This window comes from Mobula birostris, unplaced genomic scaffold (genome assembly GCF_030028105.1).
Source record: "Mobula birostris isolate sMobBir1 unplaced genomic scaffold, sMobBir1.hap1 scaffold_379, whole genome shotgun sequence".
NCBI classification, from domain to species: Eukaryota; Metazoa; Chordata; class Chondrichthyes; order Myliobatiformes; family Myliobatidae; genus Mobula; species Mobula birostris.
This window is the reverse complement of record NW_027276868.1, coordinates 273,638-288,972: the sequence shown is the minus strand read 5'-3', so window position 1 is coordinate 288,972 and position 15,335 is coordinate 273,638. Positions and strand designations below refer to the sequence as shown.

Genomic DNA, 15,335 nt, shown 5'->3' with positions numbered 1-15,335 from the left:
TACCAATCACATCTTTGCCAGAGAACAGCCTGTTCCAATCCACGCTTTTTAGATCCTTTCTCATTTCTTCAAATTTGGCCTTCTTCCAGTTCAGAACCTCAACCCTAGGACCAGATCTATCCTTGTCCATGATCAAATTGAAACTAATGGTGTTATGATCACTGGAACCAAAGTGCTCCCCTACACAGACTTCTGTCACTTGCCCTAATTCGTTTCCTAACAGGAAATCCAATATTGCATCCCCTCTAGTTGGTCCCTCTATATATTGATTTAGAAAACTTTCCTGGACACATTTTACAAACTCTAAACCATCTAGACCCCTAACAGTATGGGAGTTCCAATCAATGTATGGAAAATTAAAATCCCCTACCACCACAACTTTATGTTTCCTGCAGTTGCTTGCTATCTCTCTGCAGATTTGCTCTTCCAAGTCTCGTTGACTATTGGGTGGTCTGTAATACAATCCCACTAATGTGGCCATACCTTTCCTGTTTCTCAGCTCCACCCATAAGGACTCAGTAGACAAGTCCTCTAATCTGCCCTGCCTGAGCACTGCTGTAATATTTTCCCTAACAAGCAATGCTACTCCCCCACCTTTCATTGATAACAATGAAAACAGGAGCACACCAATGTTTTTTTGTTTCCCATTTACCAAGAAAATGGGTTGATGCTTTCCCACACTAAATCCATAATCCCTCCATTCCCTTAGTATCTGAAAATTTATCAGTCTCTCTCCCAGATATATACTGAATGACTTGATCTTCTCAGTCCTCATTCAAAGATCCATCACCGTCTGGATAAAGAGATGTCTTTTCATCTGCATGATGGCCAGGAATCTCAAAGTTCAAAGTAAATTTATTATCAAACTCCACAGATGTCACCATCCACAACCCTGAGATTCATTTTCTTGCTGGCATACTCCATGAATTCATAACAGAATCAATGAAAGATGGCATCAACTTGGGCCTTCAGCCGGCATGCAAAAGACAACAAACTGTGCAATTACAAAAAAAGAAGTAATAATAACAAAAATAAACAAACAATAAATATATAGAACATGAGCTGAAGAGTCCTTGCAAATGAGTCCATGGGTTGTGGGAACACCTCACTTTAGAAAAGCCAGCTTTTCATCAAAGAAAAGTTGAAAAATGATGTGTTTGTAAAGGCCTGCTGAAACACGAGTCTCAAGCAAAATTTTTGCCTACTGTTAGAAACAGCAACTGCCTCTACAGAGCAGCAGATGACCAAAGATGTGGTACCCTGCCTTAATGACTATCATCAAGTAGCACTGGACCGGTGTTTTGAGAGGATGGTGATTAACCATATCAACTCCTGCCTGACAAGTGACTTTGATCCTTTCCAATTTGCCTGCAGTCACAACAGGTGAACTGCAGATGCTATTTCATTGGCTCGTCACTCAACCCTCAAACATCTGAACAGTGAAGAAGAATGCAGCTCGCCATTCAGTACTATCTCTGGGCCTCGATACCTCCTTGTGCAATTGGATCCTGGATTTCCTCACTTTCAGACCTAGTCAGTTCGTATTGTTAACAACATCTCCTCCACAATCTCCATCAGCACTGGTGCACCACAAGGCTGTGTGCTTAGTCCCCTGATCTACTCACTTTACGCCCATGACTGTGTGGCGGAGCACAGCTCAATGCCATATTGAAGTTTGCTGATGATGCCACTGTCGTTAGCCGTATCAAAGGTGATGATGAATCAGCATACAGGAGGGAGATTGAAAATCTGGCTGAATGATGCCACAATAAATGCCTCTCACTCAATGTCAGCAAAACGAAGGAGCTGATTATTGACTTCAGGAGGAAACCAGAGGTCCATGAGCCAGTCCTCATCAGGGGATCAGAGGTGGAGAGGATGGCGACTTTAAATTCCTCCGTGTTATCATTTCGGAGGGTCTGTCCTGGGCCCAGCTCGTAAGTGCCATTACAAAGAAAGCACGGAATTGCCTCTACTTCCTTAGAAGTTTGCGAAGATTTGGCATGTCATTTAAAACTTTGACAAGCTTCTATAGATGTGTGGTGGAGAATATATTGACTGGTTGCATCATAGTCTGGTATGGAAACAGCAATGCCCTTGCATGGAAAAGCCTACACAAAGCAGTAGATACAGCCAGTCGATTACAAGTAAACCCCTCACTACCACTGAGCACATCTACAAGAAGCGTTGTCACAGGAAAGCAGCCTCCATCATCGAGGTTCCCCACCACCCCAGTCAAGCTCTCATCTCGCTGCTGTCATCAGGAAGAAGGTGCAAGAGCCTCAGGACTCACAACACCGGGTTCAGGAACAGTTATTACCCCTCAACCACCAGGCCTTTGAATCAGAGGGGTAACTGCACTCAGCTTCACTCACCCCATCACTGAATTGCTCCCACACTTTATGGACTCACTTTCAAGGAGGCTTCATCACATGTTCTCAAAATCTATTGCTTATGGTATTTATACACTTATTATTCTTTCTTTTTGTATTTGCACAGTTTGTTGTCTCTTGCACACTGGTTGTCTGACCTGTTGTGTGCAGTCTTTCATTGATTCTATTGTGCTTCTTTGTACTTACTGTGAATGTCAGGGTTATATTTGACGACATACTTGTACTGTGATAATAAATTTAATTTGAACTGTGATTTACATAGCTGAAGTTTGTTGCTTTCTTCTGTATCGATCTTTACAAATCTCCATTCTCAACCCCTGGAACCTAAAGGCTCTTACTTTTAAGATGTGGACTTCATTCCAGACAAGTAAGGAGAATTAATGTTTCCCTTATAAGTGACATGGGAGGCTTTAGTCAGTATCATTTAGGAAATGATAGAGACTTGGTGCTGCAGGTCTCTCCATTAGTTCTTAAAATTCTGAAACTAGCACGTGTGATCCATTGAGCAGGTAACAGCTACCCTTAAGTGGCTTTGCAGTCAAATAATTTCGTAAGAGATTGTCATCAGTTGGGGTTTGGGCCATACTATTCTACTTGCAAAAATATTTTACATGGATTTAACACTGTAATGTAGAACTTGCCGTGTTCAGATATTATCATTCATTAGACATGTTCATCCCTTGTTCTGTCAATCAGATTCAGCTCCATAGTTTAGGAATGTGAAAACCACAAAGCACTACTGCGATATAATTTATAACTTGTAACCAAATCAAGTTTAGCAATCATGAAAGAGCCTTGTACGAAAGAGCCTAGCTATTTGTCAATGCACATTTCTAGACTGAAATCAAGTATGTTGGCTAGAAATGAAAACAACAACATTTTCAGGATTTGGTACAAAATCAACATTAAAAATTCACAGTGAATATAACCATGCACAGTAACACATTCTATTTTTTTTTTCATTAGACTGAACACGTCTGAACTGTGAAAGAAACAAAAGCAATACACCAGAGTTCTCATATGTACATATGCACCCGTCTGTGGCTCTATGGTCATTCTTGTTTGAGATGTACAGTAATCCCATCAAAATTATATCATTGTGATTGGTCAGTTGTAAATATATTTGTGTAAAATTTACAGCAAAATTTTTTATTATTTATAATTTTTCAAACATTGTAAAATTTGCCCTATTGGTACAATGAAGGTAAAGGGTATAACTGGTTATAGGGTATGCATTTTATTTCACAAATGAAACAGAAATTATATTAAAAGCTGAGAAGGGTTTTGGAAGCAACGTGGGATTCTAATATTGAAACGTTGAACTCTTTTGGAGTAAACTGCAATATGTTAATGTAAGCCAGTTGCTTTACATTATGTTAATAATCAGTGAGGGGGTTACTAGCATAAGCTTGGAATGGCTGAATTCAAGGAAGGAACTGTTTGTTACAATTGGTTGAGAAGTGTTAAGTAAGCAAGATTGTTCAAATACTAGCAGAAGGAAATATTATGTCAGGATACAGATATGTGCCGTAAAGTTTCATATTTCTCATAGTATTTAATTTAAAAGTGTTTCTTTTCTCCAACCCCTTCCTCAGTAGTTTTCCAGATGATCAGCACAAACTGAAATTCTTCATTAGAGTGCTTTCAACCGTTTAAAAGCTTAGACACCAGATATTTTATTTAACCTTTTGAAAAAAAATACCTGCCCTTTTGAAAATTGTGCTGCTGCTGTTATTATGGAAAACAATCATTACCGTAATTTAAAACACTCTGCTTTGTTTTCCAAAGGATGTTTTAGTCTTCTGTGCCTTGGCTTACGAATTTGAGACAGAGAGACTTGATCGGCCTGTGAAGGAGGACTTTGTTTTGGCCTACCGTGATTCTAGCTAAGCCTTTCGATTGACCATTCCTCAAAGTGAAGACCCAGGTCATTTAACCGACTGTAAAGACTTTGCTGTTCCACTATATGTTATATGTCTAATTGTATTCTGCCCATCAGAAGAGGGCTTCGAGAGTGTATATTTACACAGCCCAAGTTCCTCTCTGCTGGGCAGACTTCACAAGTCTACCAATTTAACCACCAGCCCACTCTGTCAATCACTGTGAAGGGTGATTAAAATTATCTCACTGGGTCTCACAAAAGATTAAGAAAAAGCTACCCTGTTATTAAAAAGACAGAAATAGTTGGGGCTGTAATTGCATGAAAAGTACTGCAGATGTATTTTTTTCAGGTTTTGCACTTAAGTGGATTCTTTTACAGACATTTTTAAGAATAAAACCCATTTTTGATTTCTTGATGCAGTATATACATTAATTTTTCATTAACACTAAACCAGCTATTTGCAGCAGACGGCTTATTCCCTCCAACTTCCTCAGCGAGACACTAGAGAGAATTCAATAGCTTTCACATTATGCAGCAAATGACAGATATAGTTCTGTAAGTAAATAAAAAGCACACTCCTCTTGCATTGGAATTTGTTAGCTGAAGGAGGGTATACTCATGCACGTGCATTACACCTAGAATGCAAAGAGGGTCAGACCGTTACTTTGCATTTTTGCAGATTGCCTAATTAAAGATTGCATGCAGGGTTGGTAGGAAAAAGAATACTGTACCAATTGGCAAGGGGCATCCAGCCCATCCAGGCCAGGCTGACCTGGCTCCCCTTTTTCCCCCTTATTGCCGCGGAGACCCTGTTTATTGAAATTAACTTGCATTGTTATTGACAACGAATTGCTCTGCCTGCGGAGAGGCCAACACTTGATAATTCATAAACAGGAGAGAGAAGTAGCTACTGATTCCATGGGCACTCTGTGTAGGGAGGGGTTTCCATGATATTAGCCACTGTATTAATATACAAAGACTGTGTGACTGGGCACCATTCCTTCCTGGTTTTGCACTTAATGCTTCAACAGTGCTTACTTTAAGGAACAAGTCTCAGTCCGTAAATCTTTTCTAAGGGCCAACCAGAGGTGTGGAATAAAAAGTCCACTCTATATCTCCAAAATCAGGTACTTTGAAACAATATCAGCTCTTAAATATTTGATTTCTGTGAAGCTAACGAGAGTGGCTGAATTGAAACCCTTTTTGCATGGATGAGGCAAATCTGTGAGCACATTGTCAGAATACATCAGGACGAATGGTAGACCTTGTTGATGCTTTTGTCAAATCTTCAACAAAGTACTGGAGAAGTAGTTTTGCTCTTTCTACGCCTGAGGGATGCTGGAACAGAATCTGCCTCTCTCTCTTGTTTGTCTTTTCATCAGATACCAGTACACAGCAGGGACATACCAATGGGCAAGGTGCATCTAATCCAGGGGCACCCTGTTCTCCTTTCTCCCCCTTAGGCCCTTTTTTGCCTTTCTTTCCCTTTTCCCCCTGCGGACACAACGGTTTGGTCAAAAAAGAAATTTCGTGAATTCAGACAATGCTACATGTACATGATGTCCACCAATTTGAACGCTCATAATTAAACAGTAAAGAGAAATTGTGTTTAATGCCAGAAATATGCTCGCCGGTTATAAGGAATAAAGGGATTGCAGTGAGGATAAGGAATGCTATTAGAAAAGGGAAATTAGTGAGGTTGCAGGAGTGAGTTATATTCAGAAAGAGGTAAAAACTTCAATTCTAATTTATTAGACTGGTCAAATTAAGGAGTAAAAAGATAAAGGATGGGACAGGTCCATAGGTGGGAACCAATTTACTTGTGTTTCATGGGGCAGAGTGGGAAGGAGAAGGGTAGGCACCTCCGGGAAAGAGAAGCATGCTTCAGTCTGAACAACAGGAAAACAAAGCATTTGAAAATAATAATCTTAATGGAGGAAGTGGCCCTTTACGTTTACCTAGGGATGCTTTTTGTAACTTGACAGAAATCTGGTGTCTCACTGCTGCAATAATTTGTGCTGCAGTCAGTGATCATTCAAAAGTCCTGCCTAGGCAAAGAGAAAAGGACACTGCCTTGACCAACCAGCCATAACGTTACTAGTAGTGCGATTTTGGATGCAAAATGGAATTTAAGTATGATTATTAAAGAAGAGAGCACGGCCCTCCTTATGTCACGAGATATCCAACCAAAGTCTAAGGAGGGCATTACACACACACCTGCAGCAAATACTGTGCATCATGTATGCCACTTAGTGCTTCTCAAAATGTTCATTCATCCCCTGATATTTTATTTGTGGAATAATTTTAGAAGAGTAAATAAAGATGCTTTCAAAGTCTCGAAAAGTTGCACAAATTAGCAATATATATATTGGTATGAAATTTTCATAAAGCCCATTTGTGCGTTCAGTTTTTTTGCTTTTCCAATGAAATGTGCCAAAAATGTCGTTGATTTGACAGGGAGACAGGGATTATGATCTCAGAAACATGGCTGTAGGATAACTCAGACATTTAAGAAGGAGGGCAGACAATGGATGGCACACAGGATCTAGCTTCCTGAGTAACACGCTCCTGGCAGGAGTTACGCAGTCTTGCAGCACGCATCCCAAACCTGCGTCAGCACTATCCTCAAGCCCCTCACATGGGCTGCCAGAGGGCGTGAGGCTCCATACCAGCAACGTGCACTCCACCAACCTTACATAGGCTACAAGGGACGCGGAGCATAGGCACTTTATACAAGAGCTGATCTTAATAGATCATAGTTTACAGCCTGTAACCAGTCCAATTAATGCGTAGCTTTGCAGACATAGTATTACTCCTCTCCGCAATTTGTATAGGGTCAGGCAGTTACTTAAAACAAATAGGCTAGCACGAAGTGAACAGAGGGATGCCATGTGACTGTCCATCCAATGATAGTGCCAAGTTCTATGTTTATACAAATGGATGGCATGACTGGTGAGTACAGTTTACATAAAATGGACAATTCATGCAATCTGCATGGGAGCTCTGGAGGGCAAATTCATTCACTTCTTAAGGAGACTGAACCAGTAACAGATGCAGTCCTTAAAGAGCTCTGGAAGGACAGATATTGTGCAATCTACAGCGTCTTCTGGGCACTAGGGAGGCGAAGATTTAGCTCATGCAATTATAGATGGGACAGTGCAGTGAAATTATAGATGGATAGCTCATGCAGTTTATGATTGCTCTATAATTAATCCAAATGACAGAGGCCCCAGTATTCCTTATTATCTGGCTTATCAGCCACTTTCCAGCTTTGAGTACTTGTTACAAGGTGTTTGTCACAGCAATCACTCGATCTTTGTGGGCATGTTCCTTCAAAGTCAGCTTTGAGTGCCACCGGCTATAAATGCAACTCAGTGGAATACTCAGTGAACTGCATCATGTGTCCAATCTGCAAATTCAATATAAACAGTAGTTTAAGTCTCTGCCTAGTAGGCCATAAGACCATAAGATATAGGAACAGAATTAGGCCATTCGGCCCATTGAGTCTGCTCTGCTATTTCATCATAGCTGATCCAATTTTCCCCTCAGCCCTAATCTCCTGCCTTCTCTCCATATTCCTTCATTCCCTGACCAATAAAGAATCTAAATATACGTAAAGACTTGGCACCTACAGCTGCCTGTGGTAAAGAATTCCACATTCATCACTCTCTGGCTAAAGAAATTGCTCCTTATCTACATTCCAGAAGGATGTCCCTCCATTCTGAGGCTGTGTCCTCCAGTCTTAGACTTTCCCACCATAGGAAACATCCTCTCCACATCCACTCTATCAAGGCCTTTCATCATTCTATAGGTTTCAATGAGGTCACCCCTCATTCTTCTGAATTCTAGCAAATACAGGCCCAGAGCCATCAAATGCTCTTCATATGACAAGCTATTTAATCCTGGAATCATTTTCGTGAACCTCCTTTGAACCTTCTCCAGTTTCAGCACATCCTTTCTTAGATAAGGGGCCCAAAACTGCTTATAATACTCCAAGTGAGGCCTCACCAGTGCTTTATAAAATCTCAACTTTACATCCTTGGTTTCATATTCTAGTCTTCTTGAAATGAATGCTAACATTGCATTTGCCTTCCTCACCACAGAGTCAACCTGCAAATTAACCTTTAGGGAATCCTGCACCAGGAACCCAACTCCCTTTGCACCTCAGGTTTTTTTGTATTTTTTCTCCATCTAGAAAATAGTCAACCTTTCCATTCCTTCTACCAAAGTGCATGACCAGACACTTCCTCACACTATATTCCAGCTGCTATTTCTTTGCCCATTCTCTTAATCTGTCTAAATCTTCTGCAGCCCCCCACTTCCTCAAAACTACCTGCTCCTCTACCTACCTTAATATCATCTGCAAACTTTGCAACAAATCCACCAATTTCATCATCCAAATCATTGACATATAATGTAAAAAGCATCAGTCCCAACACCGACCCCTGTGGAACACCACTAGTCACCGGCAGCCAACCAGAAAAGGCTCCCTTTATTCCCACGCTTTTCCTCCTGCCAATCAGCCACTGCTTTATCCACTCTAGAATCTATCCTGTAATACCATGGGCTCATCTGTGGCACCTTGTCAAAGGCCTTCTGAAAATCGAAGTGCACACATCAACCAATTCTCCTTTGTTTATCCTGCTTGTTATTTCTTCAAAGAATTCCAACAGATTTGTCAGGCAAGGTTTTCTCTTGAAGAAACCATGCTGACTACAGCCTATTTTTATCATGTGCCTCCAAGTACCCTGAGACCTCATCCTTGTCTGTGCGAGGAGTGGCGTCCCACACAGCCTTCCGAATTGCACCTTGTAAGGCATGAAAATGCCTGATGCTGGCCTCTCAGGTCTGATTCGACGTCATCATTATCCTTAATAATCGACTCCAACATCTTCCCATCCACTGAGGTCAGACTAACTGGCCTATAGTTTCCTTTCTTCTATCTCTCTCCCTTCTTGAAGAATGGAGTGACATTAACAGTTTCCCAGCTTTCTGGAACCATTCCAGAATCTAGTGATTCTTGAAAGATCATTACTAATGCCTCCATGATGTCCTCAGCCACCTCTTTCAGAACTCTGGGGTGTACACCATCTGGTCCAGGTGACTTATCTTTCAGTTTCCCAAGAACCACCTCTCTAGTTACATTAACTTCACACACTTCATGACCCCTGACACCTGGGACTGCCTGTCTCTTCCACAGTGACTGATGTAAGATGTTTATTCAGTTTGTCTGCTATTTCGTTTTCCTGATTCCTACCTTTCCAGCATCATTTTCCAGCAGTCCAATACCCACTCTCGCCTCCCTTTTACACTTTACTTATCTGAAGAAACTTTTGGTATCCTCTTTAATATTATCGGCTAGCTTAGTAGAAACCTAGCTTTGGTTTCTGTCTCTCAACTTCAATAACAACTTGTACACAAAATATTATATTCATCAACTGAGCTAGATAATTTCAGCAATTTACTAACTAAGCATAAGTGAACTACTTTAAGCTCAAAGGCAAATAAAGATCGACCATTTCACCATAGAGAACTGTACAGCCCGATGTTCAGCTTTCAATTCAGATGAAAATAACAGTAAAACGATGAGCCAATTCATAATACTACCATTTTTTCCATTGAGCTTTCTGAATGCATTGAATTTAAAATGCATTGCCTCTAAATTTTAGCCAAACTTTAAAGATCTTGGTATGAAATGAGGAATACTCTTATGAATTTAACTGTGACAAACGCCATTTGCAAGGTATCTATTTTACCTCACCATGCTTAGTTGCACTTGCAAGTTCCCACATTTATAAAGTAAACTGAGGTAATCTTTTTCACAATGTTGTGCTTTACTGAAGGCAACTTAAAAAGGAATACTGGAGCTCTGTGCATCTTGGTGTCATGCCCACAGAGCACTTCAACTGGTAATATACACACTAGTATGTTGACAAGCATTAATGACATATACATAGTGTCACCTTTTCTCCCCTCTCTCCTCTATCTCCTTTAGGACCAGAAAAGCCCTGAAAGACAAAAACACATACACACCAAAATGATTGGATATATTTTAAAATAGAGCTTGGAAAAGATAATAAAATTAGCCACAAAGTTGTCTATTTGGATACATTTCTAGAGTCAATTCAGTATTTGACACACAAGGTTGAGTTTGTCTCATTCTCCTCTTGCTTCTTACTCATAACTATCTATTTTTCATTATACATGTTGTATTCTACATTTAACATTGAAGGAGACCATTTGTAAACTTGGATACATTCCAGCTCTCACCACAGCAATCTCATCTGTCCCATTCTCCAGCTGAAAACCACCGGCTTTTTCATTAATACTTTTTAAAAGATTTGTACTTTTTAAACACACTTATGCATTTGTCTCGGTATGTGATGGTTCATCCCCACTCACTGGCAGAAAACGGTATAGCAGCTAAACTAACAGCTTCTCATTTTTCATTATTATTAAGTATTAATACATTACTCAGGTGATGCAATCGTTCAACTATTGTTTGGTTTAGCTTATCTAAGGAATTACGTCACCTACAAAAGTGATGGATTTTCCAGAGGTTTCATCTTTATGCTTTTTCCCTTTGCATTCTTTGCCGTTCATTTACCTCTTAGCATTGTTTCTCTGCTCTTTACTTAGTTTGCCTAGTATCTGTATGCTTGTTTGTACTCTAAAATAAACTATCATTGGAATTAAGACCACTTGTCATTCCAGACTCCTGGAAGATCAACAAGGATCAGAAAATAAACAGAGATCCAACAACCCTTTCCTTATTTTTCCGTCCTCTCCGACCTATTCTCCCTCTTACATAACCATGATTCCTTTTGCCATGAACTGACCATCATGGCTTTGGGATTGTGAGGAAACCATAATACCAGGTAGCAATCTAAGCATGTGAACTCCACACACAGGTTACCCAAGCTTGGGATGGAATCCAGGTGACTAGAACTGTGAGTCAGTGGCACTACCTGTGTCACTGTGTCAGTCTGTGACTTGAATCTTTTGCTAGAGTATATAACTTGCTTGAATGGATACTTTCATTCAGGACAGCTTACCAAATCTCCTCTTTCCAGTGGCAACACACACAATTATTTTAACCTTTCGTCAAATTTCTGATACCTGGAATCTTCTTTGTTGTTTGCCCCTAAGTTTTCACATTGACATAGGATCCCAAAAAGGCACATTTAAAATAATGAAAATTCAACATTTCTAATGAAAAAGTTATAAATTCTAATGTTCTCACTTAACTGAACAAAACTGGTATCCTGTAGATCCTCACTTTCAAGGACTCTTCACGTCATGTTCCTGATATTTATTGTTAATTTATTTAATATTATTATTTCTTTCTTTTTGGATTTGCACAATTTGCTGTCTTTTACACACTGGTTGAGTGCCCAAGTTGGTTCAGTCTTTCATTGATTCTTTTCTGGTTATTAACCTATTACTGAGTATGCCTGCAAGAAAATTAACCTCAGGGTTGTATATGGTGATATATATGTACTTTGTTAATAAATTTGCTTTAAAACTTTGAACAAAGCAGACACAAACAGAATATAAAGGAAGAATAACTTACATCCAACCCTGGGTCTCCATCAACACCCTATCAAGAAACAACATATACATAATGATTGACATAACTACTTCCAAATTTTATGCCGAATCCTCAGTGTTGTCAAGGATGCAATTTCCTGGTGGATGCTTTTGAATTTGCTTTATTCAATACTGCCAAAGGCCGTGCAAATCCTTCAAAAACTCCAATATAAATCTTTTCTTGTTGGAATAATCATTTTTGAAGGCTACTGTAACACTACTTCATCATTAAAGACTACCTAATTCTGAATGAAATTTACCTAATCACAAAGAGATGGCTTTACACAGACTTATCCAGTCCTGAAGAAGGGTCTCAGCCCGAAACATTGACTATTTGTTCATCTCCATAGATGCTGCCTGACCTGTTGAGTCCCTCCAGCAGTTTGTGTGTGTTGCTCTGGATTTCCAGCATCTGAAGAATTTCTTTTGTTTAAGATTTATCTACGGCAGCTCGGCAGGAGAACCATGGAAAAGCTTAGTAAAACTGAATTCATGCACCCTGTTCTCACAGGAATTCCCTGACCAGATAGACTATCATGGAGGTGTATAGTGAAATTGTGTTTAGATCTAGAGATGCAACATGTTGCAAGTCCGGAGGAGGTTCACAAGGATGATTCCAGGACTGAAAGAGGAATGTTTGATGGCTCTGGGTCTGTACTCACTGGAATTCAGAAGGATGTGGGGGGGGACCTCATTGAAACCTTTCAAATGTTGAAAGTGGTGTGCGTGAGCTCAATTTCAACATTTAGTTGAAGTTTGGAGAGGTACATGAATGGTAGGGGTACTGAGGGCAATGGTCCTTGTGCAGGTCGATGGGAGTAGGCAGTTCTAATGGTTCAGCACAGACTAGATGGGCTGAAGGGCCTGTTTCTGTGACTCTGCAAGACAATAATGTTCCTTGGTTGTTGATTTTTTTGATATTGTTGAAGGACTGGAGAGAAAGTAAGTTAAAGTTCTTGCTGGTACAGTCATATACCAGTTTCCTACTGGTATATCCTACTGGCCTGTAGTCAGTTACATTCACTACTACAGGAACAGCTCCGAGCAGGCACTGTTCAATGCATTGCATTTTGAGAGCATTCTGTAAATCCTGGCTGATCCATTTCCACAGATTACTGGCCTGCTGGTGAAGGTGACATATGACACAGGCCAGATGGTGCAGCAGGTATCTGGCAGAAAATGATGGGAACAGCGGCATCAGTCTTTACACTTTGGGTATGGAATAGCAGGAAAACCATGCGGACATCAACTTCAGCCAATCAAGTGTAATGTGTTTCCATATTTACAAATAAATTGTCATACTTAAAGGGACAAAGAAACAGTAGTAAAGTTTAAAGAGGTCAAAATAGATACAATAGGACATTGTCGATATATATAAAAACTTCAAAATAATATAATCACACAGAATGCAGAAGAACAAGGGGAAAATCAAAGGGAAATTCAGAATTTGCTTCGGTAAATGTTTCAAGTTTTTTGTTCTTATTTTAAAATACTTTGGGATTTTGTGGGTGTTGCTTGAGATTTCCAGCAACAGTAGAATCTTTTGTGTCTCTGAAGTAGCACGAGGGGGAGACCAGGTTGCAGAATTTCTAACAAGGTGAAGGATGCACTGAAGCACGAGACAGAGGAATTTCTCTCTCTGTAGACTCCTACCTACCACTCCCAGATAACCTATAGAGACAGTGGGAACAGAAAGTTCCAGCAATCTAAACTTGAGCATCATGGACACACAACCTCAAAAAGTTCAACGCTTCACATAAGTGAATATTTCTTCAAATGTAACATCATGCCAAACGTAACTCAGACAATGCTTTGTCCCTTAATCCTCTTCAGTCACTTATCACAAATCTCTGTCAGTCAGAACTTGTTCCTGGTATTCTTATGCTCCAACACTGAATTTACACTACTGCAAATCCCACACCCATATTTTACAGCTGCAGGCTTATCCAGCCACTGAACCACGCCAGGCAGTCACTCTGACACATTGCTCACTGAAACACTTCTCATCCTCTTGCAGAACCTGCTGATGTAGGAAGTAAGTGACAGGGATCAAGCATGACTATGTGGCTCACTCCGAGTTGCTGGCATTGGACCTCACTGGATTGGTGACTTGAGGATTGCAGACAGTGGGCAGCAGCCTCCCCCAGTTTATTGTCATACAGCAGCTTAAGTTTGTGCAGTATTGTGAATTGCTAAAGTCTCTATGATTGCCCCCAGCACTAGGGCATTATTGAGCTTCACACAGTGTGTATGTTGACATAACTACACAACGTGGCATAAAACTCCACTCAGCTCTACACATGTTGGGAGCTCAAATACAATGCTGACAAAGTTAATGGTAGCCTGCAACAGAGGGAAAGACTTCAGAAAGTAGTTGGTCCAGCTATCACTCTCGTTTTCAGCACATAAATGAAAAACTGTTACCATGGACAAAATGAAGCTTTGTACAACCTCAACATGTCACTCAATACTACGTGAAGTTCCTGGAATTAAACTCACCTGCAGCTTTAAACTTCATCTGCACTCCATCAGCCCTTTCCCCTCTTTTGGTAGAAATTCCTGATCCCGAGAACTCTGATCTACCACTGATCTCCTTGAGGCTTACAGTTCAAATTAAAATTTCTTCTGCATGATTAAAATCTCACTATAGTTCCACCGTAGCAATCTATATGACCCACCAGTTACACCACCTCTCTCAGGTGGATGTGAAAGATTGTTAGGCAGTGTTTTGAGGAAGAGCTGGGAAGAAGGTGTCCTGGCCAATAGTATTTATTGAGCATGTGATTTGTTCATTATCACCTTGCTCTATCCAAACTGGCTGCTGTGCTTACATTTCCACAGTGACTTTGCTTCAAAAGTACTTCATGGGTCACTTTCATTTTTGTGCATTATATTCTGGTTTTTTTTCTGCTCATGTTTTTGCTGTTTGCATGATTTTGTTTTTGCACATGGGGTTGCTGTTTGATGTTTTTCTTTGAAAGGGTTGCAGGGTTTTCTTTGTTTCGTGACTGTCTGTGGGGAAGATGAATTACAGGGACGTATACTGCACACATACTTCGATAATAAACGTATTTTTGAATCTTTGGCTGCACCACTCTGGGATATTGTGAATACTTTATGGATGCAAGTCTTTCTTTCTATTTACAATTCAAGGGAATTTGCTCAAAACTCGCAATCTTTCAGCTACTAAATCCTGGCTTTATATTGTCATATGGAATTAGTTCACCTCTGAGAATGACTATGTAAATATAATATACTGGGCTATTTAATATCCATGTTGCATTAAAACCGTAAAGAAACCCTCCGGCCAGTTTTCTGCAGTGGTCAGAGCACAGCACTATAACCTGTCAATCAGTGTAGAAAGCCTCTTTTATCTCGCTGTGATTGGTGAACTTACAGTTTAGTCAGAATACATGATGGCAATATGAGCTTGCCAATGAAATTTACTGTCAGAGCTCAGATGAACCATA

At 40.2% G+C, this 15,335-nt stretch overlaps 1 protein-coding gene across 1 annotated transcript in view; it reads right to left on the bottom strand.

The window, feature by feature from the left end:
• The window catches only part of LOC140193053 (uncharacterized), a gene marked incomplete at its 5' end in the record, with an annotated part of 166,646 nt that overhangs the window by 13,590 nt on the left and 137,721 nt on the right, over positions 1 to 15,335 (bottom strand). The window contains 2 exons of the mRNA XM_072250497.1: positions 5,683 to 5,769; positions 10,239 to 10,283. Of these exons, the coding sequence (XP_072106598.1) occupies positions 5,683 to 5,769; positions 10,239 to 10,283 (132 nt within the window). The remainder of the gene's footprint in view (positions 1 to 5,682; positions 5,770 to 10,238; positions 10,284 to 15,335) is intronic.